The sequence below is a fragment of the Nymphalis io genome, chromosome 1 (genome assembly GCF_905147045.1).
Source record: "Nymphalis io chromosome 1, ilAglIoxx1.1, whole genome shotgun sequence".
NCBI lineage: Eukaryota > Metazoa > Arthropoda > Insecta > Lepidoptera > Nymphalidae > Nymphalis > Nymphalis io.
The window spans coordinates 13902219-13928579 of NC_065888.1; the positions used below are offsets into that span (position 1 = coordinate 13902219).

Genomic DNA, 26361 nt, shown 5'->3' on the forward strand with positions numbered 1-26361 from the left:
ACCGTCATGATCACTTTCTAAATGGTGGCCCATTTGACTGGGTGTATGAAAAATATTCACTAAAGTATTTGTGCCTTATATATGTAAAGTAAGTACGTTGAATAATCTTTATAAGACGTACAGATTCCATAAATATTTGCTAATTACTTTTATTTCGTTCGTCGCATATAGCATCGGTCAATTATCGTCGTAAATGGCACGCTATCAAGTGCATTGTGTTACGTACTTTAAATTTCCATGAAATCATTGTTATGCGCACACCACACGATGAAAACGAAAACATTTCGATAGCATTCGACTAGGCATCTTGACTCGAGTATCACTTATAATAATTGTATTTTTGGCAAAGATATGTGAGCTAATGTTTGTTCTAACAATATTATTAAGATTTGCAAAGGAATACATTGCCGTTTGTAAAAGAATGCTTGGGTGAGTTCTTCATTAACATTTATTACATAGTTTAAAGCCGAGATGGCCTAATGTTTTGTACGCGTGAATCTTAACCGATTATTGTGGGTTCTAACCCGGGCAAGCACCACTGAATTTTCATATGCTTAATTTGTGTTTATAATTTATTTCGTGCTTAACGGTGAAGGAAAACATTGTGAGGTAACCTGTTTGTGTCTAATTTCATTGAAATTCTGCCACGTGTGTATTCTACCAACCCACATTGGAGCAACTTGGTGGAATAAGCTCCAAACCATCTTCTGAAAAGAGAGAACAGGCCTTAGCCCAGCAGTGGGACATTAACAGGCTGTTACTGTACTGTACTATATTTATTAGTTTTCATTTTTTATTTCAGTTAGCCTGTAAATGTCCAATGGCAACCGTTTCCTCTGTGTTAAGAAAATGACTTAAACTTTATCCCGCCAAATACTGAGTGAGGCCAGTGAGGGTAGATGGATACACATATATACTCGTCCTCACGTGAATTAAATATGTCATGCTGGTTTCTTCACGAAGTTTTTCTTTACTGACGAGAAAAACAAAAAAGGACCTTCGATAAAATTTTATCTTTTGAATCTATTTCGAATGTATTTTAAAACTACTTTTTTAATAATATTATAAACACGAAAGTAACTCCGTCTGTATGTTACGCTTTCACGACTAAACCATAGCACCGGTTTTGATGAATTTTTGTATGAAGCAAGTTTGGACCCCAAGAAAGGACAGAGGCTACTTTTCATATCTTAAACCCGAACCACGAGACACAATCAAAGTATGTAAATCACTGGCCAATTTGTTAGATTGTTGGCAAAGTTATATATGTATTTACAATTCTATAGGTACGTGAGAATAACCAAAACCGACACGCATACATCCATAACATAAAACTTAACGATATAATACAAAGCTTTTTTTGCCCCAAATATACGAGTTTTATGTCATACATTGATATTAGTATTATTATCATAAATTGTTTTCGTTTCTCACGCTGCCCAAGCATCATGGACTTACTATAATAAAATAAAATTTGTCCAACAAAATATGAGCAAAAAAAAATAACGTATTATTAAATTTATTATATGTTTTACGATGCTATTTCAAATATGTTAGAGAGACAATTATTGTTCGTATATAATATTTAGGATTACAAAATCCTTACACAAAGCAGACCATCAAAGGCCATGTTGTATTAGATGTTCTGACAGCGGATTCCTGCTGTCTTCTTGCGCTCTCGTACTGTAAAGTGTAAGCCCGTCTGGGTAGGTACCACCCACTTATCAGACATTCTACAGCTAAACAGCAATACTTAGTATTGCTGCGTTCCAGGCACAAGGGACATTGATTTTCGTTCCCAAGGTTGGTGGCGCATTGCCGATGCAAAGAATGGTTAATACTTCTTATATCGTCAATGTCTATGGGTGACCAATTAACATCGGGTGGCACATTTTCCCGTCCGTCTACCAATAACATAAAAAAAATCGGTTGCTGCCCAAGCTATTTATAATTTTAAGCTATAGCTCTCTGGATATTAACTTCAATACAACAATACAGTCATTGATACTGAAACATAGCAACACAAATTATTGCTCTTTAATTTTTTGCTATTTAGCAATATTATAATTAGTGAGCGAGTAGGCGATAAGAAAAACTAAAAAATATATTATTTTATATAGAAAAATATGATAAAAATAATAAGTAGATTTTCCATTGATAATAGTAATTAGACGTTACCAATGAAATTACACGCCTTATTATTACTTATTTGCCTTTTAAATATATCCTATTAAAATTACACTGGTGGCATATGAAATAACTATATTATAATTTTTTTTTTATAATATTGCATGTTGTAACAGATAATAATAGTTATTGATAAAAAAATCGTTCCACAATTATGAAAAGAGTGAAATAAAAAACATTTAACACAATTTCATTAGAATTGTTTTATTAATTATGTAATGTGATAAAATACGTGTTGATATACTCATGATTATGTCGGCTAAAGCGGTGATTTTCAAAGAATAATATGGCAGACGCAGGATGGGATAGGACGGCGTTGTCGTCGTTGAAAAGACCAGAAAGAGATCAGGAGACTTTAATTAGTGCTTTCCTCATCACTCCGAAGAGTTATAGAGAGCTCCTTGACTGAAAACTTAATGTATTTTCATTGATACGAATGACCCAGTATTGATACCCGAGCCTGATTTTGATCCGAACAGGCTAGCCCCTAGCTAGAACAGCGAGATACTTAAAATAACTTAAAACACTTTATTTAAAATCGTAACTAATATTATAAATGTAAAAGTTAGTTTTATTGTTAGATTTTCACGTGTAACTACTCAACCAATTATCATGAAATTAGACAGGGTTACAGAAAAGGGTATGCCTACAACCTTTCCACCCTGACACGCACGCAAAGAAACGGGCGCAAATTAATCATAAGAAATACGTGATAACAGTCTGTGTAACAATAGGGTAATAGATATCGGTATACATAGTGTTTATTTTAAAAGCTTGTCACGTATATTAGAGGTCAAGTGTCCAGCCTCGGTGATGGAGTGCTGTAGCATTTCAATTCTCGAGACTACTGATTGAGTATCGCTCTTGAATGTCGTAAATCGTTCTATTTTTTATGATAAGACTTCAATCACGAAATATTGCGCCATAAAAGTAGCTTATTTTAATACACTAATTTCAAATTATTTAGGTTTATTAGTGTATTTAAAAAGTAGTTCCATTTGAGTAAGCAATACTAGAATATAATAAAAAATATTTCCGTCTTTTTCTGTTACTTCCTGAGCTCTTGAACCTAACTAAAATCGCTTTGTTTTTCGCCAAAATCAACAATGAATCGTAAAGAAGTTCGTTGCACAATAGTTCTGATAACGCCTTCACCCTTGTCCGTGTTCCGACATTGAGAACAAACCAATTTTTTAGCTATGGATGTCACGAGCTACTCGACCAGACAAAACTGTTGTATATATTATTCAATAAACAACGAAGGACAGTGTTGTCACTTCGCCGGTGTTGTATTGTTTCGGTCGCTGGCATAACGTTCGGCTCGCGCTTAGGGACGTCAGTTGTGCGACGGCTGTCGAGAACTCGAGATTGACAATTCTTTGACGTACGCTCGTGTTTATTTGGCGCGAGATGTCATCTAATAAAAATAGTGAAAATTATCAAAATGATAGTAAGTTGAATGGTTTGAGTGCAGCTTTAGTGGATAAGGGTTTGACTCCATTGAGTGGGAGGTATCGCTCTAAGAGTTTGTCGAGTGATAAGTTGAATAAGACGAATGCTGACCGTGCTGCTATATTGGAAGATGTAGAAGCACATTACATTACGGACAAATTAGAAACGCCTGGTTGTTTGGTTATAAATAAAATTATGGAGCAAAAAACGCAATCTACTTTAAATGGGTAAGTTGAAAACTTAACATTTCAATGAACTGAACTTTAAAATATTATGTTAGTGCTTTCATACTAATTTTATAAGGTCACTGTTTTTTTATTATTATTTTTATTATTTAGACGATTTACCCGTATATAAAAAAATAAGCATTTAATTTATTCATATAAAAATAGTGCCTATCGTGAACTAACGCGAAAGCCTGAGATTATTATTTCAAATTTGTTCTGATATATACGTAAAACAAATACGACATTTAAATAGAAAAAGAAGTAGTTACAATAAGTAAATATAAAAGACAAATTAATATTCTGCTTGCAGTTACCAAACAAAGATCACGAGAAAATAGTTGGTTTCGATATTTTTACCACTATTGATTACGCATGACAACAATAATAGAATTTAATCTTTATGAAAGGAAAGGCCAGGTCGATGTAAGGTCGATGTTGCATAGAACAGGCTCTAAGGATGATGAGAAAGGTCAATCTGTGTTGCGGTCTCGTACGCTGTGGTACATAGGTGAATATAATTCGTTCAGGGTAGACGTGTATGGCTTATTGGTCGGCTTATAAATAAAAAATATATTATTCAATTAAATTTCAAGTAGGTAACATTTAAATTAAAATAAAAAAAATATTTGGTATAACCTTATGGTATAAACTTCACATGTATGTGAAGGGCCATCGAAATGGTGTTACTAGGTTATTTATAAGAGCCTTTACGTTTGATATCGTCTAAAATATGATTGCAATTTACAATACATATATCATTATATACATCATATACATATCACTTACATCTATAATCCCATAATGAAACAATCAAAAACTTTTGGTATCAAACCCCTTTTGGTATTAAAAGCCGTGACGGTGCCAAGATCTAATGGCCTGATGCTAGATGTTGAAGATGGTGGTTCTTTACCTGCCATGGAAGCTATTCTATACAGAGCCAGCTACGCGGGAGATATGCGAAAGATAATGCACAAGTGATTCCGTAAACAGAGAAGCACTCTCTTTTCCCTGAGTCTTATAAATAATTTGAAAGGATCTAGGTAAGTTTAGATGAAAGATGTTTTTACACGTCGCTCGAGGCACGGGACACTGCTAACTAAGGGTACTTAAGACTTTTGGTTAGAAAAAACCAAGTACCTTCTATTTACCCGAACACAGGCCCTCTATTTTATCATCGATAAGCTAATTAGACGAAGATAGAGATCATACCATTTCAAAGTATGCTACAACATTGTTCCTGTGACTGATCTCATGTTGACGAAATGCTAGGATCGAAACGGAAAATTATACAACTAGAAAACGACACCAATATTCATCACTTTATTCAAATGATATAAGTTTACTATTTCCAGAAAAATGTTTTTTTTTAATTTTCTTCTTCTGATAACGGCGGAAAAAGATTGAATATGAAAAATACTTTCAAATCGAAAATAGTATACTTAAAGCAATTCGATCGATATAACTTAGATTTTTCTAATATGAAAAAAATGTGTTTTCTATGATATCAATAGCTACCTAGCTTAAAAAAAACCGACAATCCGACACGACCGGAAAAAGGACCAGGCGCAGGACCAACGTCTTTACGTGCTTTCCGAGGCACGGGAGTGTACACACTTCCAACTTCCAGACTTCGGGCTGCTACTGAGAATTTTCTGGCAGAAAAATCCAATAACTTTTTATTGGACCGACCTGGGAATTGAACCCGGGACCTCTGGGTCTGCGGCCTTACATGAAGCCACTAGACCAACGAGGCAGTAGTAGTAAATATATATATTTTTCATTGGACCCTGATCGATTTCGACCATTAAGTACTGCTATTATCACGGTGTATAGTTGTACTCTGTATTCTCTCACTTTTATAGTTCAATGGGACGGCACTGCGACCTGAGTTATCTAGGGCGGTTTTCCTATGCACAGATGTTATTATTTATATGTTATAATTTAGTAACGGGAATGCCAATAACTGCTTATGTTCTCTTTATGATATCTAAATTTATTTGCTATTTCGTTCATTTTAATTCTTTTGCTTATATTAGCTTATCAGACAGGCAAAGAGTTAAATTTTGGCGTGCATGGTAAATATTTTATTATATTTTCGGAACGTTGCCCTTCGCCGTATATTCTAAGTTTAAAATGCGGCTTATTTATAAAATCAACGTATGCTATTTTTTTTATGTAAGGGACAACAAATATTCAGACTTCGAGAATAAAACCTCATTTGAAAAAAATAGTCATCTTGTGTATGAGAATAAATGTTGTATTTTATGCATTGCTATCATCATAATTCATCATTATCATCGACACCATCGAGTGTCTTCAAATTTAAGTTCAAGCTGTCAGAGTGTGAAAATCCTTTCATTTAGTTAACATTTAGTTAACATTGTACAGTTATAGTTTTGGCACTTGTATGAAAGTGTCTGTCAAAGATGTTTTAGTATATTTTGGATTTACAAAAAATAATGCAACGCTAGTTATTAGCTAGTGTACACTTCTTCCAGTTTCAAAATGTACGGATAGAGATCTTTATGATTTTCCCGTTTGTAATAAACAAACTACATATATTTCTGAAAATTTTGGCTCGCATTGATTGTGATGTCCTCCTGAACGGTTTCGGACATGGCGGCTATTCTCAACGGAGACTAGGCATTGGACATATTATAGTACACAGATGGTGTCTCTATTTCTTATTTCATAAGTACCAAAGATAACAACAACAGACAATGCGACACAAATGAAGATAGATCGCATAGAACACGGAACAGTGTGTTCCGTGACAAGGAAGTGTGACACTGCGGTTTGAACTCTCTAATAGCAGGTTACTACTGAGAATTTGTTGTAAAAACAAACCATTACATATACATACAGTACAGTAACAGTCTGTGAATGTCCCACTGTTGGGCTAAGGCCTCCTCTCCCTTTTTGAGAAGTAGGTTTGGAGCTTATTCCACCACGCTGCTCCAATGCGGGTTGGTGGAATACACGTGTTGCAGAATTTCAGTGAAATTAGACACATGCACGTTTCCTCACGATGTTTTCCTTCACCGTCAAGCACGAGATGAATTATAATCACAAATTAAGCACATGAAAATTCGGTGGCGCTTGCCCGGGTTTGAACCCACGATAATCGGTTACGATTCACGCGTTCTTACCACTGGACCATCTCGGCTTATATACATATACATGTGTATATTTAAATATTACTACAAAATAAAGCGTTTTTTTAAAACGTAAAATAGATAAATAGCCTTCAACGTTAACAAGGCATTTATAATTACTGAATGACTGTCTGCGCCTGCGCATTCAACGGTGTTCCGTAGATTTGAAATGTTATTAGTAGTTGTTAATATGACATTGTATTAATACGAGTCGACTAAATTAACTGTTTTTCGGCTTTGTTTGTAAATTCTAAAGTTGTAGATTATTTTCAATTTTGTTCGGGGAATTAGCTATGCTTGTAGGCTTAATGTTCTGCGTCCGCTAAATCTATTCTAGGAAATGATATAGACTAAACATATATACATATAATTTTTATTCCACCCAGTTTTTCCACCCAGCCTGTGAATGTCCCACTGCTGTGCTAAGGCCTCCTCTCCCTTTTTGAGGAGAAGGTTTAGAGCTTATTCTATATATATATTATTCTTATACTGTTGGTGGATACACATGTGGCAGAATTTCATTGAAATTAGACACATGCAGGTTTCCTCGCGATGTTTTCCTTCACCGTCAAGCACGATATAAATTATAATCACAAATTAAACACATGAAAATTCATTGCTTGCGCGGGTTTTAGCCCACGATCATCGGTTAAGATTCATGCTTTCTTACCACTGGGCCATCTCGAATTTTTACTCACATAAATATAATTATATCAGTTTTTATTAATTATTTATATGAGGTTTTTATTAATTTCAAATGTCTTTTTTTTTGCACAATTACTGCTTTTAATTCGGAAGAGATCCTTGTCATCGATAAGCGACAAGATAAATACTATGTCAAATTTTGTATTTTTGCAATAAAGTTTATAAAACACAAAAAATAAATGTATATGAAATGAGCTTGAGTTGCATAAATGAGTGATAATTTTTTATCTTTGTCGCGGAACTTTTAAGTCTGGTTGCATCAAGATATAAAATGATATACAACAATTGCATTTATTAACAAGGACATTTTAATATTTGATTATAACATAAATGAGCGTAAGTGTGGCATACGATTAAAATACAGTCATAAATAAAATAATTGAAGAAATAAGAAGGATAGTTCAAACATATAAATATAAATAAAATAATAAATATAATAATAAAAAAGAACTTCGTTCCAAAAAAAAAACATGAAAATAAAAGCAGTAAAATGAGACCAAAAACAAACAGCGGTAGCAGCTCTTCACTGGACAAACAGCACTTTTTCAAGAAAACAGCAGAGCTTCGAGAAACACTTACTCAGAAGGAACTCTTGGATTAAATCCAACAAATAATACATTACAATCGTTCGTTGATATAAAACTTTCCCTGTAAACAAAACGACGGGTCTATCGAAGTTCCTATGTCTAGAGATAGCTCTAAACTATAGCATATTCCAACCACAACACGAGTAAAGACAAATACACAACTTTAACATTGTATTGCTGCGATATTATTGGTCGAGATCTTGAATAATCAATTATATTAATTATGAATTTGCAAAAATATCGCTTTTGTCAAAACGCGAAGTTGTCGGAACTTTGGGAGAAAAATTAAAGTGAATATAAGTTGTTGCGTGGAATAGTATTGTATTATAAACAATTATGTAATAATCAATAATTGTTTGTAATGAATAAAATAACAGAACTACTAGAGAATCGCTTGGCATTATCAATCTATGGTTTGTTTATATTTACTTCTTCAGATAAGCAGATATGTAATTGATGGTGTTACAGTTGACATTTGAATTGAAAAAAAAATGAAGTCCCGTATCCCTAGGATTACAAGTAACCTAGCCAAGAATAACATAATTTTACTCTAATCGCTTTGGAATGGGGGGAAAATGTTATTTTAATGAGCAATGAAGCAGTATAAAGAAGCAAGAATATTTATATTAATGAAATTAAGAATTTAAAGGGTTGAAATTCGATCTAGTTCACCTAGTACGATGATAAAGTCTTTGTTAAATTTTCAAGTAAATATCTAATCATGTGGGCTATTATTATTGAAGCCGAGATGGCCCAGTGGTTGGAACGCGTGAATCTTAACCGATGATCGTGGGTTCAAACCCGGGTAAGCACCACTGAATTTTCATGTGCTTAATTTGTGATTATAATTCATCTCGTGTTTGACGGTGAAGGAAAACATCGTGAGGAAACCTGCATGTGTCTAATTTCATTGAAATTATGTCACATGTGTATTCTACCAACCCGCATTAGAGCAGCGTGGTGGAATAAGCTCTAAACCTTCTCCTCAAAAAGGGAGAGGAGGCCTTAGCCCAGCAGTGGGACATTAACAGGCTGTTACTGTTACTGTGGGCTATTGAATAATAAATGCGATTAAAGCATCTACTCAACTGAAGCGAGTTTAAATATATAAAAAATGGGTAATATATAACAATTCGTCATACATGACATATTTAGGTAAAGAGACTGGGAACGAAGATTCAATTAAGTGCTAAAAACGAATACAAATTGTTTTTCTCACGGTTTAGTGAAACGAACTTTTTAAACATTTAAAATATATGACATAAGTAAGAAAGACTTCGTATAAACAAATATAAAAACCAATATACAAAATGTACTGACAATACATAAAATTCCAATAACTTACGATATTTACAAAATGTACTCGCAGAATAAATGATATATATATATATTGTTTTAAATTACAAAGCCACTGACGCCGACTAACGCAATGCTGCCAACTCACAGAACGAAACGATGTTAGGTTCGTAAACAATTGTCGATTCGATTACAATATTAAAAAATATATTATATTGGGAAATTAAATTTTCAATGGTTACAAGTTATAACTGTGATTCAAATATCTAAGCCTGTCATAATAATAATTTTTATTTAAACGTACATCGAAGTAATTTCGAATCCGCATCGCATCAAATTTGTATAAAAGCATAGGTTTTTTTGTAACGCGAATTTTAAATTTCGAGTGCGTGTACATATATATGATTTAAAGTATTAGTATAGTAAGACTGCGCGTTTGACTGCAATATTTTGAATCTGTACTTTTTAATTAAGATGCGTATTGACTTTCTGGAAAATTATACTTATGACGATTATTTACAAGATAACAGCAAATACTGCACTTGCCAGTTTGTTCACGTTCGTAGATATTAAAGATTTATCTACACTTAGTAATATATATAATTTAAGAGTTTATAGCACGCGCTGTTTGATTAGTCAATATATTTAACAAAAATATTTACCTTTATTAATCTGCTAACCGCCGAGCTCCTTTCGTTTGTTCTCAGTCGAATCATTATTGCGTATTCACAGATTCACTGTCTAAAGTTCACACGAGAGCCTTCTAAAAATATAATTTCATATTGCTACCATTTGCTAAACTAGATTAAGGGCTTATACTTTATATATTTCGCATACTGTGACCAATGGTTTCTAATAAATTGATTTATTTCAAAAGTACCCATCATGTCAATTGTACAGTTCGAAAACAGGGTAGTTGTAAAAAAAACACGAACAATTGTTTTTTTTTTTTGTAATCCACAGTGTATAACATAGTTTCCATTGTTGGCAACGTTTATAAGAGCTACATAAATTTTCAAACATTTTCGTAGTGTTGTCAATGTTTACATGTGCAGGTAATTAAACCTGTCAGATGGCCATTTGCCGTGAACCTAGAGCATAAAATTAAAAAAAAAAATTACAATACATATTTTCAAGATATTTTATCGTCAAAAAATTTAACATAACCTTTTACCCTTGTGGTGTAATGTAATGTAACAGGGTTATATAGTATTGTATGAACTATGTAAATATACCTGTTAATGTTATCTGTTGGACACCTAACACCCGAATCGAATTACATAAGCGCACACATCAAAATCACTGCATGTGTAGCACACATACACATATTTTGAAATCAATTACATACAATGAAACAGAAGTGCTTATTTTGTAATCGTTCGATTTGATAATTGAATTACAACGGAATTTTGTTTATAAAATATATTCTGTTATCTTTAATTATGATATAAATTAAAAATATGTTATTTTTTAACAGTGGTTAATATTTCTATAATATGAAAACAATAAGATTATATCGTATGCAAAGGGGAATATCAACAAAAACAATTCCGAAACTGTTTTCTTAAGTTAACCTTGATGTCAAGTGTGAAGTGTTGACCGTCAATTTATAAACATCTCAATGCATTTCAAGAGATATAGATATTATTATTAAAGTCTACGATATATTGTATAAAATAATGTGAACTCATCTAAATGAAACGTCAATCCAATCCAAAGACAATAAATAAAAAATATACATAGACTAATTTTTTTTTTTAATTTATTATCACATTGCGATACATTAGTAACAATAATAATAACCCAGTCTCAGAATATCACCCCTTGTTTATCGAAGTACTGTTTGCGCGCCGTCGTCGTGTTATCTAAATAATGTAAAGTTAAGGAGCGCCGGGCTCAATGGTTGTTGATAACGGTCACGTAATAAATCGTATTAGTACGGCACGAGTGATGCACCCGACAAATTGTTTTCCCTATCACTTTTGACATTTGACCATCCGAACTCCATGTGTGGTTTGAGATTTTTGAGTGATTTTGAATTTGGAATTATCGTGGAACCATGACTGAAGATACTAAACCATTGTTACTGTAAGTTTAAAAATAATCTTAAGGGGAACTTAAAGTTTTTTTTTAAATGTTTTTGGTCTAGAATGCTTATTGTTATGCTTAAGCTTGTGGCATGAATGTTTAACATAATTAGTCTTGTTCATATCATCATGCAAATATATTATGTTGATTTCTTCGCTTCAATTATATAACAAATAATATGTAATTGTTCATGTATATAACCTTAGTTAAACCAACGTGTCACTTATCAAAGTTAAAATCTTCTTGCGCAATTTCCTCATTTACTATTTATTTTTATTAAAATGTAATTATTTTTGTAAATAGTGAAGATAATATTTTGTTGATGATTTTTTTTTTTGGTCCACGTGTTCCAATGTCATTTCACGTCTTAAAATGAAAAAGGTTTTATATTTCCATAAAAATATACCTCGTGTTTATGGATTTATGTAGTTTTTAAAAAAAAAAATTTTTGTTTAACATATGAGTTTTAAATATTTATCATGATATCGGTTTTTGAAGACGGTTTAATGATTGTTTAGTTTAATTAGACGACGGCAACTAACAATTATGGCATAGCTTGTACTTACGTATGTATTTTGTTCTGTTTCCGGTAAAACATTTATGCTTGTTACCTCCTTGTAAACGAGTATTTTATTTAAGATTAAAGATAATAAGCCAAGACTCCAAGGCGAAAAGTCTTAGTTCTTGTATTAGTAACTGATAAAAATACAGAAAATTTTCAATCTGTATATACATGATGGGCAAAGGTCTTTATAAGAGAGGGTTTTGAGTCTATTCCTTTGCGACGTCCTTGGTCCGTTGATATATATGTACATGCAATATGTTAGCGGACACGTGCAGGTTTCCTCACAAGGCTTTCCTTTACCGTCGCTAGGGATGAATCGTAAACATAAACTTAATTAATGAAAACTTGGTGACGCTTGCTTGAAATTGAACGCTAGATCTTTAATGACTTAGGGATTAATTCCACTAATTTTTAACGACTATGATACGTTTCCGATTCTATTTATCACAAAAATAAGACTTTTCTATCAATTTATAATAATACGATACGTTCCCGATTCTATTCCGATCCTACTTCAATCGAACCGCAAATTGGTTCGAGTTAGTAAATTAGGGAAACGGTTAAATGACAACTCATTACGTTTAATTCGTTTGCGATAAAGTAACAATTTAAGAGTTGAGTTTGTCTATATGTTTTGGCCACTGATTTTTCACTTGACAATATTTCTTATTTATTTAATTACGGCGATGATATCCAGGACTAAAAAATATACTAAAATATTGGTGACAGTTGATATTGAATTATTAATAATATGTTATTGATAAGAGCATTTGCCAAATTTTACATTAAACCTCTCTTTTAAACCGTAGCGTTATCTATTTTTTTTTAATAGGAACACTAACAATATACATATTAAATAGTGGCATACATAACATCCAAAGAGAAAAAATGACAACTTTTGATATGTATATCGATAACAAGTGTACACAACATTCACAAACTACGGCGTATGCTTTCTTAATTAACACAAATACAACAAAAAAAATACATAAAAAAAATAAACAAACAATAGGATCTCAACGCACTAAATAAGCACGCAAATAAGCTATTTTGATGACGGACTCGCTAATAAAAAGTAATCCGTGAGCGTTTTTTTAAAAGTAATGAAGCTGTCATGAAAGATGTCAATGCCATAATATCTAGGTAACAGTTTGCGCGTTAGTTCCTTGCATAACAGTAGTTCGTATGAGTCAAAAATACTATCACTTCAATAAGTAAAAATCACTCCTTATACGATCAATGCGCTAACAACTATGGAATCTAAAATGTTACGTACTTCCCTTGTGAAATTATACTGGCTCACTTACCAATAAACTGAAAAACAGCAACACAAACAAATTGTTATATATGCTGTGCTTTGGCTATCGGTAAGTGCTCTGTCAAAAAAATCTTAGTATGTTCCAAGTTCATTGCGATAGTTCAATTTAAATATAGAACATTTAATTCTATATCAAACTCTGATATTCAAATATTTCACTTTTTTTATAGTGTAGGTTGGCGGACGAGCATATGGGCCACCGGATATTAAGTGGTCACCAACGCCCATAGACATTGGCATTGTATGAAATGTTAATCATCGCTTACATCGCCAATGCGCCGCCAACCTTGGGAAGATCTTAAGTCCCTTTTGCCTGTAATTGCACTGGCTCACTCACCCTTCAAACCGGAACACGACAATAACAAGTACTGCTGTTTTGCGGTAGAATATTTGATAGTGGGTGGTACCTACCCATACGGGCTTTCACAAAGCCCTACCACCAGTAAACAGTCAATAAAACAAATAATCCTATGCTACACTTTACGGAACCACGCATCCTGTAAAGTACTGAACAAGGTCGGTAGTAAGGTCAATGAACTTAAACCCTTAAATGCTATTAATGTTTATATACTATTTTTAATGATATCTAAATCGATAAGCATTAGTACATGTAAAAGATAAGCCGCCGAAATGGTTTATTATTGGTCCTGTAGATTATATTTTTGTATCAAATAGGTTATATGGATTAGTAACAACGGTCTTATATATAGTTAAATTATTCATACCAACTAGATTCGAACTTGGACCCTTTTTTAACGCTGGAACGTATTACGCGTTCCCCCCATGGGAATAGTGGAGGGCTTTGTGGGGCTATTCGGTGTCCAAGGCGCTGAGTGCACCCCGAACATCGGAATACCCACTAAAAAAACCAGCGTTACCCTTTCCGTCTTAACGAGGAGCGCCACGGGATCGCTTGTCCATGCTACCGTGACACTCTGCCCGCATAGGCTGGCTGGCCTTCTTCATCATTCTTTCGAACCAGTACCCGCTTAAGTTACAAAAAAAACATACCATTACAAAGGTTAAAGACACTAGAACAGTTCTACTAATTAATACGATATGACACGTTACCGATTCAATTTTTAATCCAACTTCGACTATTCTATATCTGTAGCAACGGAACCAAACCGATATGGTGTTACCATACCGATTTGCAAGGAGAAAAATTAACTGTAGAAAATTATGGCAATAGCAAATCATTAAATTAATTGCAACGATAACGTTTCGATTCGATTGCGATAAAGTGACAATTTTTTAGTGGAATTGATACGAAAATCTTAGGCACGATACCTAAGAATATTAAAATCAACATTTTCGGTGTAGACAGACAAATATGATACCTGGTAGTAATATATTATTACTGTCAGTAGTAGTAGTAGGAACAATTCATTACACGGTCAATGCTATCACTAACGCGATGAGATATGTAACATATTATGTCCTTTGTGCCTTTAGTTACAATGGTTCACTAATTGAGCATGAACACAGCTGTAGGTATACAAAGTAAATTTACCGTCTCCTCTCTTGTTTACACACACACACACACACACACACACACATATATATATATATATATATATATATGTATTACTACGAGGTTCATATATAGGAATGTACTCATAATTCAAGATTCTGAATTTCAATATTAATTTACGCATTGTAAAAAAATACGAACATGAGTTCTGTAATTGTTTTTACAGCGATAAAATCGAGCGATGTTTACGAACATGTTTCACACGGTCGCTATGATATAATAAGGTGGTCAAAACAATACTGGTTAGATAGTAATAATTATAGTAACTGATATCCCGATAAGCACTTGAAGCCTATTAAAAATTTAAGATAATATTGTGCATCTAGTATAGCGGTATTAAGAGGATAACAGTTTCGTTCGTTATAAAATTACCGATTTGTTATTTATTAACTAAAAGAGATTACTTGGTTGTAGCGCTTTGTGCAAGCCCGCCCGTCTGTATAGGCCACCCACTCACCAGATATTCTACCTGGGTTATATGGTATTCTTATCCACTAAAATCACTGTGATAGCCGTCCTCGGCACGGACCGGAGAGGCTGCGGAGTCGTGTTGATATATCGCATCCGCGGACTCTCCTGTGCTTTGCTCCGCTCGTGGGCTCGGCGAAGCTCTCTTCAAGGGGTGAAGATAATCGCCCCCCCCCCAGCACTCCTCGCTAGTGCGTACGGCAGCGCACCGCTGAGCGGCAATACTAATACTTCAAACCAAGAATGTTATGTTGCGTTACGGTTTGAAGGGTAAGTAACTACAGGCACATGGGACATAACATCTTAGTTCTTAATGTTGGGGCGCATTGATTATATGTGGAATGGTTACTATTTCTTACATCACCAATGTCTATGGGTGGTGTTGACCACTTCCTATTAGGTGACTCATTTACCCGTCCACCTACCTATTACAATAAAAAAAAGCTATCACAAATCTAAATATCTAAATTGCATTAAATTATATAGTAATAGTTATATCATAATTCCATTTGATTTATATTATATTAGCTGTTTAAAGATAAAAATATTAAATGTATAAAACGGACCATACGATATATTTATTATTTTTATTCTAGTAATTATTATTTATGAATAATTCAATTAAATAAACGGCGTAGTACATCTCGGGCCCACGTGCTAAGTTTTCCATATTTTCCTTGGGTTTGAATTTTATTACCATTATTCTCGGCCATAGTAATAAGTTTTTAATTTGGAAATTTCAAAACAATTAATGACAGTTATAAAGGCAGACAGCTATACGATTCCACTGTTACCTAATAAATCTAAAACCCTAAATGTTGCTTATAATATCTTGTTTGTCCTGACTAACTATTATCAACGCACAGACGATTAAGTGAAAAATACTGTAATTTAAAACAAATTTGGAATTTTACCCGTACGGGGTCTGGAGGGGTAGCCAGTTACTCATCCAGCCGATCTTATGTGATTTAGTAAAATTGTCAGAACATAAACTTTTGCATTCATGTAATATTTGTAAGATTATGGTTTAAATTGTTAGATAGTCAATGTAATTATAAGTATACGATATCACGTTTGATACCGCATCGGCAAAAAAGCCAATACCAATGTTCTTATCATAGTACATATGTTATATATGCACCATTGAGTGCCTCATTTTTTTAACGCTACCAATTCAATGAAAATATTTTACAAATGCCTTAAACATCTGTGGCCGACAAATATATCATCAAAAACCGTAGTATCATAATTACGGTACTGAATAAATATATATTTTTGTATTGGTATAAATTGATATCACTACATGTTATAAAACAAAGTTCGTCGCCGCGTTTGTCTGTCTGTACGCGATAAACACAAAAACTACCGAACGTATTTTCATACGGTTTCCACCAATGGACCGAATGATTCATGAGGAAGGTTTTGGTGTATAATTTGGTGGTTTTGTGTAAATTGGCTGATATATGACGATGTTTATTAAAGATTTCGGAAAAAAATCATGCCGATTGGGAGTTTTACTGTCGTTCGCCGCGTAAACCAATAGATTTATATTTATTATATAAAAGTTTTATGTAGGTCTTTATTATTAGTAAATGACATTATTTTTAGTAAATTACATTTTTACAGTAATCATAAATGCTGTTTTTTTTTTTGTTTTGTTGATATTGCACATGAAACAATGTATTCGGTTTAATTTATCTTTATAGATAAGCTGTTTCAAAGTCAAAGTTAAAAAAAAAATCACTTGACTTGGTTAATGATGCGTTGATGAGAACCTTGAGTTTATTTCATAGGTTTTTTGGGTTAATTTGTCTTGTTAACCAGCTTCAAATAATGGCCAGCGTTGTTTGTATAGTGGCGACTTTTACACGGCCGATTATGAATTGGATTAATCTATATTATTATTGGAAGTTTATTGTAACGTCGAGTACGTTCTAAAAAATTATAAGATGTATGTATGTAATTCTTATATAATTAGTTCTAGTACTTGGACGACCAAAGACACATGTCACAAACTTTAAAAGCAAAACCTTATCTATATACAAATTTTGACCCAAATCGTTAGATTTTTTTCTAAAATACACGAAGTAAATTTATTATTATTATATTTATTATTATACAAGAATTGTTCATTTAATAACATAAAATTCATATATAATGACGTCATATGTAAAATAATTATATTTTGTATTAGTGAATTTATTTAAAAACTAAAAAATAAGTTAAAATAGTTCCTATTTAACATAATTCGAATTTAACATAAAAAAACGATTTACCTTGAAATGGTTTGATTTAGTATCGTGTGTGAATGAATGAACTTAATAGTCTTTATTTATCTATTATTCGACTTTATTGTATTATTGTTGAAGTAATAATCATTATTTATTGGTAGTATATAAAGTAGTTTTAAATTGTTTAGAAACGCGTGCAGACATAGAAAAATTACAATGTGGTTTCATTGATTTTAATTTAATTTTTTTATTTATAAGGCACATACAACAATTCTTTAAGAATTTTTAACTCAAAATTTAAGAAAGGTTTGATGCGATATTTAATACTGCAATTATAAAATTAAATAAGGTATCATCGTAAATCGTTTTCATTTCACGAGTAAAATACCAAGTGACTTCTTATGGAATTGTACTTCTATAAAGAGTTCATTTTCAAAGTAAGATAAACATATATTCAATACCTTTTATTAGATTTATTGCATCGATTGCGGAAAAATAGTCTCAGTTGTATAATGTAGTTAAATTGCAATAAATGCCCCGTTTGCTGGCACCAAATTGATCTTGAATAGAATAATCATTGTAAGCGCTTGTTTACCCGTGCAACGTTTCTTTATATGCTGGAATGATAGCAACACAGTAAACACATTTTATGTCTAAAGTCATGGATTCTCGATAGTAAACTTATCTTTTTAAATAAATATACATGTAAGTATTTTTAGGTTTGTTAGTATCGCTGTACATTTTAAAGCAACCAAGTATTAGCATAAATGTTTAACAGTATTGGGTCGAATGATATTTATAATAAAATATGCATAATTTAATATATATATATCTGAATGCTATATATATATATTTATATATCATTCATATTGGTATTATGATGGCTAGAAGTTTATGTTCACGCAAGCCATTGTCACTCGTTGAACGATTGTTATTCAAACATTTCCTGATTTATACATGAATTCTTTGTGCTATCTACATTAATAGTTAAGTTTTGTGTAAGCAACAGGAAGCATAAGAATAGGCTATTCATTAAATAACATAACATTGGCTAGGGTACGGTTGAGTTTGACTGAGATATTAACTTATAATCTTAGAGGAAAATGGACTTCAGACCTTCTAAAGCATACAAGCTGTGGACCACTGAATATCTAAATTGAAACTTAATATACAATTTGTTTGCAGATTCAAAGAAGGCAAGGCGACTTATGGAACAGATAGTCCAGCACGTGGTAGGCGTGTTATATTCTGCGTCCACGGAAATCCCTCCACGGGCTGCTGTGCCGTGATAGAAACAAGTGCAGATGGCGATGACGGAGAAATGCGCAATGGCGGCATAAGTGAAGTAGAACGTTAGTTGACAAAACATTTAAAATAAGAATAGTTGATGTAAAACAAAATATTGTAACAAAGCTTTAAATTTTTTCTAACTTATCTTTCAGGACATTGTCACAGATCAAGGAATGAAGAAATAGATAAGAGAGCACGAAGAAAATTAATAATAGCTAGTGTGTTATGTGTAATATTTATGATAGGAGAAATTGTTGGTGAGTTTTATCCAGTGCTATAATTGGTTTCATTTTAAAATAACGTCGATTAAAAATTAACGTTTGCTTATTTTAGGTGGTTATTTATCAAACAGTCTCGCGATAGCGACGGATGCTGCACATCTGTTGACAGACTTCGCTAGTTTTATGATATCTTTGTTTTCCCTTTGGGTCGCGAGCAGACCTGCCACGAGAAGGTAAGTCTTATTATGTCCTTTAATTCAGTTTTTAGTCTTTTACTATCATTTTCTTACCCTAATTTCATTTATTTGGGTTCAATGCAGTGCAAGAAGTTTAATGGAACGTATTTGGCAGACTTGTTCGACCGTCCGCTTACGAAACAATCCATTCCTGGAATGCTTTTGCGGGTGGTTAAGTTCCAGACCACCATGTGGTCGATGTGTCTAAATGCTCCAATTAAAAGAGCTAAACAATTAACCACTTATTCCAATCTTAAAATATTCACGATTTTATATAGGATGGTTGGATTCATCACTGGCGGAACTACACCAAAAATAATATAAATACCACCATATATAGCAATAGCTACATAAATAAAATATATTTTTTCCCAGAATGCCCTTCGGCTGGTACAGGGCGGAAGTAATAGGTGCTCTTACATCAGTTCTCTTAATCTGGGTGGTCACTGGCGTGCTGGTGTATATGGCAGTGCAAAGGGTAATTTACAAGGAATTCGAGATTAATGCCACTGTTATGCTCATCACCTCAGCTGTCGGAGTAGCAGTCAATCTTGTGTAAGTAAGAACTACTTTAGCTTAACTTAACTTAGTTAAGTGAAACTAATTCAAAATTATTAAATGAATCTTTTGGTTTTCTGCAGTTGTAGTAACTGCAATCAAAATTTAAATATTCAAACTTCAAATTACCGTTAATAAATGTTTGTTTTAATGAAATGATTAATAATAAAGCTCAATCTTATACGCATCAATTATGTAATTCCAGTATGGGCCTCACCTTACACCAGCATGGTCACAGTCACGGCGGCGGTGGTCATGGGCATTCTCACGGTGGTAACAATCCCGTACTCAATAATAAGGTAAGTTTCAGTGGTCATATCGTTTCTACTATTGCAGTAAAAATTGCGCAAACATTCATGATTTTTGGGTTAGTAATGATATTGTGTACTTAAAGAAAAACAAAAAAATTAAAGAAAATTCTTTTTTTTATAGAATAGGAAAGCGGACGAGCATAAGGGCCACCTGATGGTAAGTGGTCACCAACGCCCATAGACATTGGCATTGTAAGAAATGTTAACCATCGCTTACATCACCAATGCGCCACCAACCTTGAGAACTAAGATGTTATGTCCCTTATGCCTGTAATTACACTGGCTCACTCACCCTTCAAACCGGAACACAACAATACCAAGTACTGCTGTTTTACGGTAGAATGTCTGATGAGTGGGTGGTACCTACCCAGACGAGCTTGCACAAAGCTCTACCACCAATAAACTTTAGTATAATATTTTAGGCTTAATTATTTTTTAACACGTGATAACTGTAATAAGAATCACGCAGGATTTTAACCTTTGTAATACATAAACAGAATCTTAGTTTAAGGTAAAATTTTTGTTAGAAGGAACGATCAGATTCGGACGCGGAGAGTTCGTCGTCCCACCAACACGAACATCACACTGAGAACATCAACGTCCGAGCCGCTTTCATACACGTACTTGGAGATTTCTTGCAGAGCTTCGGCGTACTAATTGCGGCTATCGTTATATACTTCCAAGTGAGTGCTGGTCTACAATTTATTTTATAAATTGACTACAGTCTCTAAATCGAATCACAGATCAATCCAATACAGTTTTTGGGTAAAACTTTACGTGAAAACACGTTAAGTCCTGCTCCTATGGATCGGGAGCTCAGAGATAGTTTAGTCAGAGATAACCAACACGGCCAGAACTATCTCTAACGGAACGGTAAACACCGTTCCATCGGTTTTTAAGAGGGAATAGAAGTTTTCGCAAACCCTTGCGTAACCACTGTAAACGTTAAATTTTGGTATTGTTTTAATCAGGAATCCTAATGGAACTTTGTTTATTCCTGAATTTGGAACGTATTATGTTTCTCATTAATGCTTTGAAAAACATTCATTAGTAATAGACTATATATATATATATATATATACTTTTCTCTTTGCTTTTCAATTTTAGTACTATTGGTTCGAATTCAATATTTATATTGTATCCTTATAAAATCGATATAGTATTTGAAGTCAATACATGAAATGGTTATTTTCTTCTAGCCTGAATGGAATCTAGTGGATCCGATCTGCACGTTCCTGTTTTCGGTGCTGGTTCTAATCACCACATTCAACATCATCAAGGATACACTGCTCGTGTTGATGGAGGGATCTCCTAGGGGCCTTGATTTTCAGGTAACACATTTTTTTAAGTTATTTTCAAGTTTACGGTGATTTGTGGCCGAAGTATGTGAAAAAGTATTGTACAGTCGTAGAACATATTTTATTGCTAATTTTATTTTGGTAATAAGAATCAAATAGTCGTTTTTGTTAATATTATATATTTATTACTAAATATATATTAAATAATGCATCGCAAGAATTGCAATGCCTATTAAAATTGTGTAGTACGCAATTGTATAATAAAACTCGCGCGTCTCCACTTAAACTATAATAGTGCTATGCCAGAATCCTTCGAATAATTGCAAAACAAAACATCTGTGTAAAGTTTCAAGTGAATGGATGAACAATGCGCGAAATCATATAATACGATCAAAACATGCATTCATTTTTATTTTTATATAAAAATACTTTTTCATACTGTTACATTGTTTAAATGTGTGGGTTCATTTGAAATATGAATGTTATTTTAAATGATTCGAAATTGTGTCATTACAGGAAGTCGCGAATACCTTCCTATCGCTGCCAGGTGTTGTTAGAATACACAATTTGCGTATGTGGGCTCTATCTTTGGACAAGACCGCATTATCAGCTCATCTCGCTATTCGTAAGTATTTTTATTTGCAACCTTAATACATCTTATTAAAGATTCATTTTTATTTAAATTAAAAAGGAGCATAATGATCTAGCGCGTCTATCGTAAATTTCAGGAAATGGCGTTAGTCCGCAGAAGGTTCTGGAACAAGCCACGCGATTGGTCCACGATAAGTATAACTTTTTCGAAATGACCCTCCAGATTGAAGAGTTCAACGACGGCATGGAGGAATGCAGTCAATGTAAGATGCCGCAGTCCTGATCTAATAAGTAATCTTGTAGTATTGAAACTATAGAGGCTGATGTAGAGAAGTAAACCTAACTTAAATACAAATAACATGCATAAATAATAATTTTAGTAAGGTAATTATTCTTCCAACATCTTTACCCTGGTACCGTATCTAGATTGGTAAAGCTACCGAATGAAAGGTAAAATGTTTTGTAAAAATCACGTAGAATTTTAATATTCACTAGTAATGTTTTAATTAATATTTTAAGTTGTATCATTCGCCGTCTCATTATTTATGACAAATTCGAAATGTAATTTGTAAACAAATCCATTTGAATTTTATTGCCAAAAAAAAAATTAAATAGATTGTAAAGTAATCATTGTTATACCAAATTGTTTCCGATTCAATTATTTTATTTATTTTTATTTTATCTTTAAATTATATTTAATTTATGATTGACGTTTAAGCAGTTTCCTTTTCATACATTAATTCAAAGATAATTAAGATTTGAATTAGTTTAGAAACGATAAAATATATTCGATTTTCAAACGATCTTTAACGATTTACAACGTTTTAACGAATTACGATATTTAAAAAAATTACTATTTATATAAATAATTATTTGTCTGTGATTTACTTATTCGTTTAATCGCTACCTTCGACATTTAACCACAAATAGGTGTTTTAAAAAAAATAAACTATGTTAAACCTCTTCGCAATTATATAACTCGCTATTATTTAGACGTTTGTTTAACGATAAATTTATTTGTCTCAGTAAATAATCGCTTAATAATATTCCATATCCGTTGAGACCCAATAAATATAATTAGATGTAGCTCGAAACTGTAAAAGTAAATAAATTATAAATCGAAAATAGTTTTACTAAAAACTGTATTTTAGTGTAAAATTGATGTTTGTATATTAAACAGTATGCTAATTATAATAAAGAATATTTTTAAAATCAACCATCGAACGAAATCTTATACATATCAACTTTCATCTTATATACAACAGTCGTATTAATATAATATATATAAATTATATTATATATTTAAAAATAATATTACTTAGTGTACCCAGTAGCTAGAGTAAATCTTAACCGATGATGACGGTGATTAATTTGTGTTTATAATTAATCTCATGCTTATCGGTGAAGAACATGAATATGGCGGAAATTATCACGTGTGGTTTAAGCTCCAATCTTACTGCTCAAGAGGAGTAGGTGGCTTTGTCCAGCTGTGAGACATTTACATGCTGTTGCTTTCGTCTGTCTATATACTAACTTACCATAAAAAAGGTTTTACTCACATGTATTGCATAAATGTAGTTTATTATTCGTACAAAACCACCTTCGACAATTAATCTGTAATTCTACAGCGAAACTGTAATACTGTGTATTCATAAGTTTCGATTTTAATAGTTAATGCCTGAATTGAGACTGTGTGAGGTACAAGATACTTGGCTTCTTAGGTCCTGATGAGTGGTAACCTTCCCCGACGGGCTTGCACAAAACTCATACCACCAAGGGAATTGATAGATTTTTGTAAATAAACTCGAAAGTGACAAAGTAATTTCGATGTAAATCAGGTAAAAATTTGGAAGATCCAAGACAGAACAATCGTCCTGTTATCATTCGAGATGTCAACAGATGTGATCAAAGATTAAATTGTGTGTTTCAATAAATCTGGAGCAAGGTTTTTGTAATGATGTACAGTTTTAATTGTGAGATAACGTCAAGTATCAAGATTGCAGCAAACAATAATAAAGATCAAGTTCAGAATATTTGGCGAGAAAGTCTATTGAAAGTATCATTTAATTTAAATTGATTCAAATTAAAAACATCCTCTTTGGTGGAGAATCAGACATTTAATAAAGAAAAATTTGCTAATGAATGATTTTAAATATAATTATTATTGTTCCAATTATAATTTGCAATTGTAAATATTTTCAAGACGAAAAATTTTGAAAGATTTATTTATAATAATAATATCCTGGGACATTATACACACGCGGCCATCTGATCCCTAACTAAGCAGAGCTTGTACTATGTAAACCAGACAACTGATATATATGTAGATATTCTAGTTTTCTTTTGTAAATACATACTTATATAGATAACTACACCCAGACTCAGGACAAATAGACATGTTCATGTACACAAATGTCTATCCTGGGTGGCATTGTTACGTCATAATAATATTCATAATGATAGTATTGTTACGTCATAAAACAGTATTAATGGCGACTAAATAACTTGAACTTCTTAATGATGTGATTTTTTTTTAATCAATACAAAAATGATTGAATATATATAGTAATGGTTATATACAACTTTGATGAGACTTAAATAGACGTTTAATTTTAATAATATATGAGGATAATAAATAAGCAGTTACATATAATGTATATAGTGATGAATAACAATACATAATATATATATAAAATAACAGACACAATACATAATGATATGACCTAGTGCCGAAACATATAATATATGTAATCATATGTGCCAAGGTTTCTTGTATTGTCCCTTAACCGATTATTTCGGTTCGATACTATCGATTATTTTTTTATAACTTTCGATATATCGATTAAATAAGGATAAAAATGATTTAATATTATTCACACACACACAAACGTTACTTTTACAGAAACGTTACGTCTCTTTGTAGATAATGTTTGTATGTGTTTTGTAAGTAGTTATTTATAAAACATAATGTACTATCAATAATCTCGATAGTGGATTCGCTAACGATTTATCGATATTAAGGGAAGCCTAATTATAGGCCAATGTTTCCACAGTATATTTATGTTCGCATATGGCAATGTTCAACGGCAATCAAGACTTTATTGTGCTTTGCCATTTCCACGAACATTAATAAAAGTCACGAGTGACTCAGCACGCACAGTAAAAATGTATTTTTTTTGCGTCAAAACTTTTTTGTCCAACGTTACATACATACATCGTAAGTAACGTTAATACGTTTAATTTATTGGTGATATTACCATCATCCAGTTTTTATAGATAAATCTTATAAATAAATAATCAAATATATATTAAACAATTGTTTGATATCGTCATAGTTACCTAACATAATTGGTGGGTTGCAAGAATTTTGCTCGGATTTGGTCGGTACTTACAATCGAATACGATTTTGTCTTAAATTTCTGAAAATGTTGTATGCATGGATGACGTACACAACAAATATTCCTTGCAGACTGTTTAAATAACGAATTATATATTATTTAATATTTATTAATATGTAATACAAATGTTTTCTTCTATACAAAGTTGATGTAAATTGTTCCTTAAAAATTGTTAAATAATTATGTAACTATGTATTTTGTATGTATCCAACAAGTGGCCTTAGGAAGTGTCTTCCGATTATTAATAGAAATAAGTATTTTCATTAAATATATATAACAGTTATACCAGATTTGTTTCATTTTAGTATACAAAATTGTTCTCCGACTGACTTTGATCATGGTGGTCAATCTTAAAGAGAGAGCGTTTACTTATGTGCTAACAATTTTACTCTCTTAGCATAATGGGTTGACAATCCTGTATGGAAAGTGCACAAGATCATTTTCAAGATCAGCTTTAAATGCTTAACGAGGTGCAGACGTGGGAATAACTTTTAAACTTTAGGGTGCACAGAATTTGAAAACAGAAAAACCTCTTTTTTTATTGACTCGATCCTGGCTTTGAACTCAAGACCATGGAGTCTACCTTATAAGCTATTTACTAAAACAACGACGTTATTAAGAAAGAAAGAAAAAGAACAAATGAGA

At 32.5% G+C, this 26361-nt stretch overlaps 1 protein-coding gene across 4 annotated transcripts; it reads left to right on the forward strand.

The window, feature by feature from the left end:
• The first annotated feature begins 306 nt into the window (after positions 1–306).
• On the forward strand, positions 307–25991 carry LOC126770137 (zinc transporter 2-like). Of its 4 annotated transcripts, none has more exons than XM_050489343.1 (10): positions 307–429; positions 18999–19165; positions 19256–19360; positions 19437–19557; positions 19936–20115; positions 20324–20417; positions 20957–21112; positions 21629–21760; positions 22244–22352; positions 22456–25991. In XM_050489343.1, exons 1-10 carry the CDS (start codon positions 362–364, stop codon positions 22599–22601), a joined length of 1278 nt encoding a protein of 425 aa, XP_050345300.1. In that variant the 5' UTR covers positions 307–361; the 3' UTR covers positions 22602–25991. The 4 variants fall into 4 exon arrangements, with proteins under 4 accessions (XP_050345300.1, XP_050345284.1, XP_050345291.1 ...); XM_050489327.1 differs by lacking the exon at positions 307–429 and adding an exon at positions 3542–3866; XM_050489334.1 differs by lacking the exon at positions 307–429 and adding an exon at positions 3542–3866 and having other exon boundaries at positions 20960–21112.
• Positions 25992–26361: the final 370 nt, after the last annotated feature.

What these genes read in the sequence shown, in the direction of transcription:
- LOC126770137 (XM_050489327.1), top strand. Translation starts at nt 3,598, where the DNA reads ATGTCATCTAATAAAAATAGTGAAAATTATCAAAATGATAGTAAGTTG. An exon ending in CTAGGGGCCTTGATTTTCAG is followed by an intron (nt 21,761 to 22,243) that starts GTAACACATTTT and finishes GTGTCATTACAG; the next exon opens with GAAGTCGCGAATACCTTCCT. An exon ending in ATCAGCTCATCTCGCTATTC is followed by an intron (nt 22,353 to 22,455) that starts GTAAGTATTTTT and finishes CGTAAATTTCAG; the next exon opens with GAAATGGCGTTAGTCCGCAG.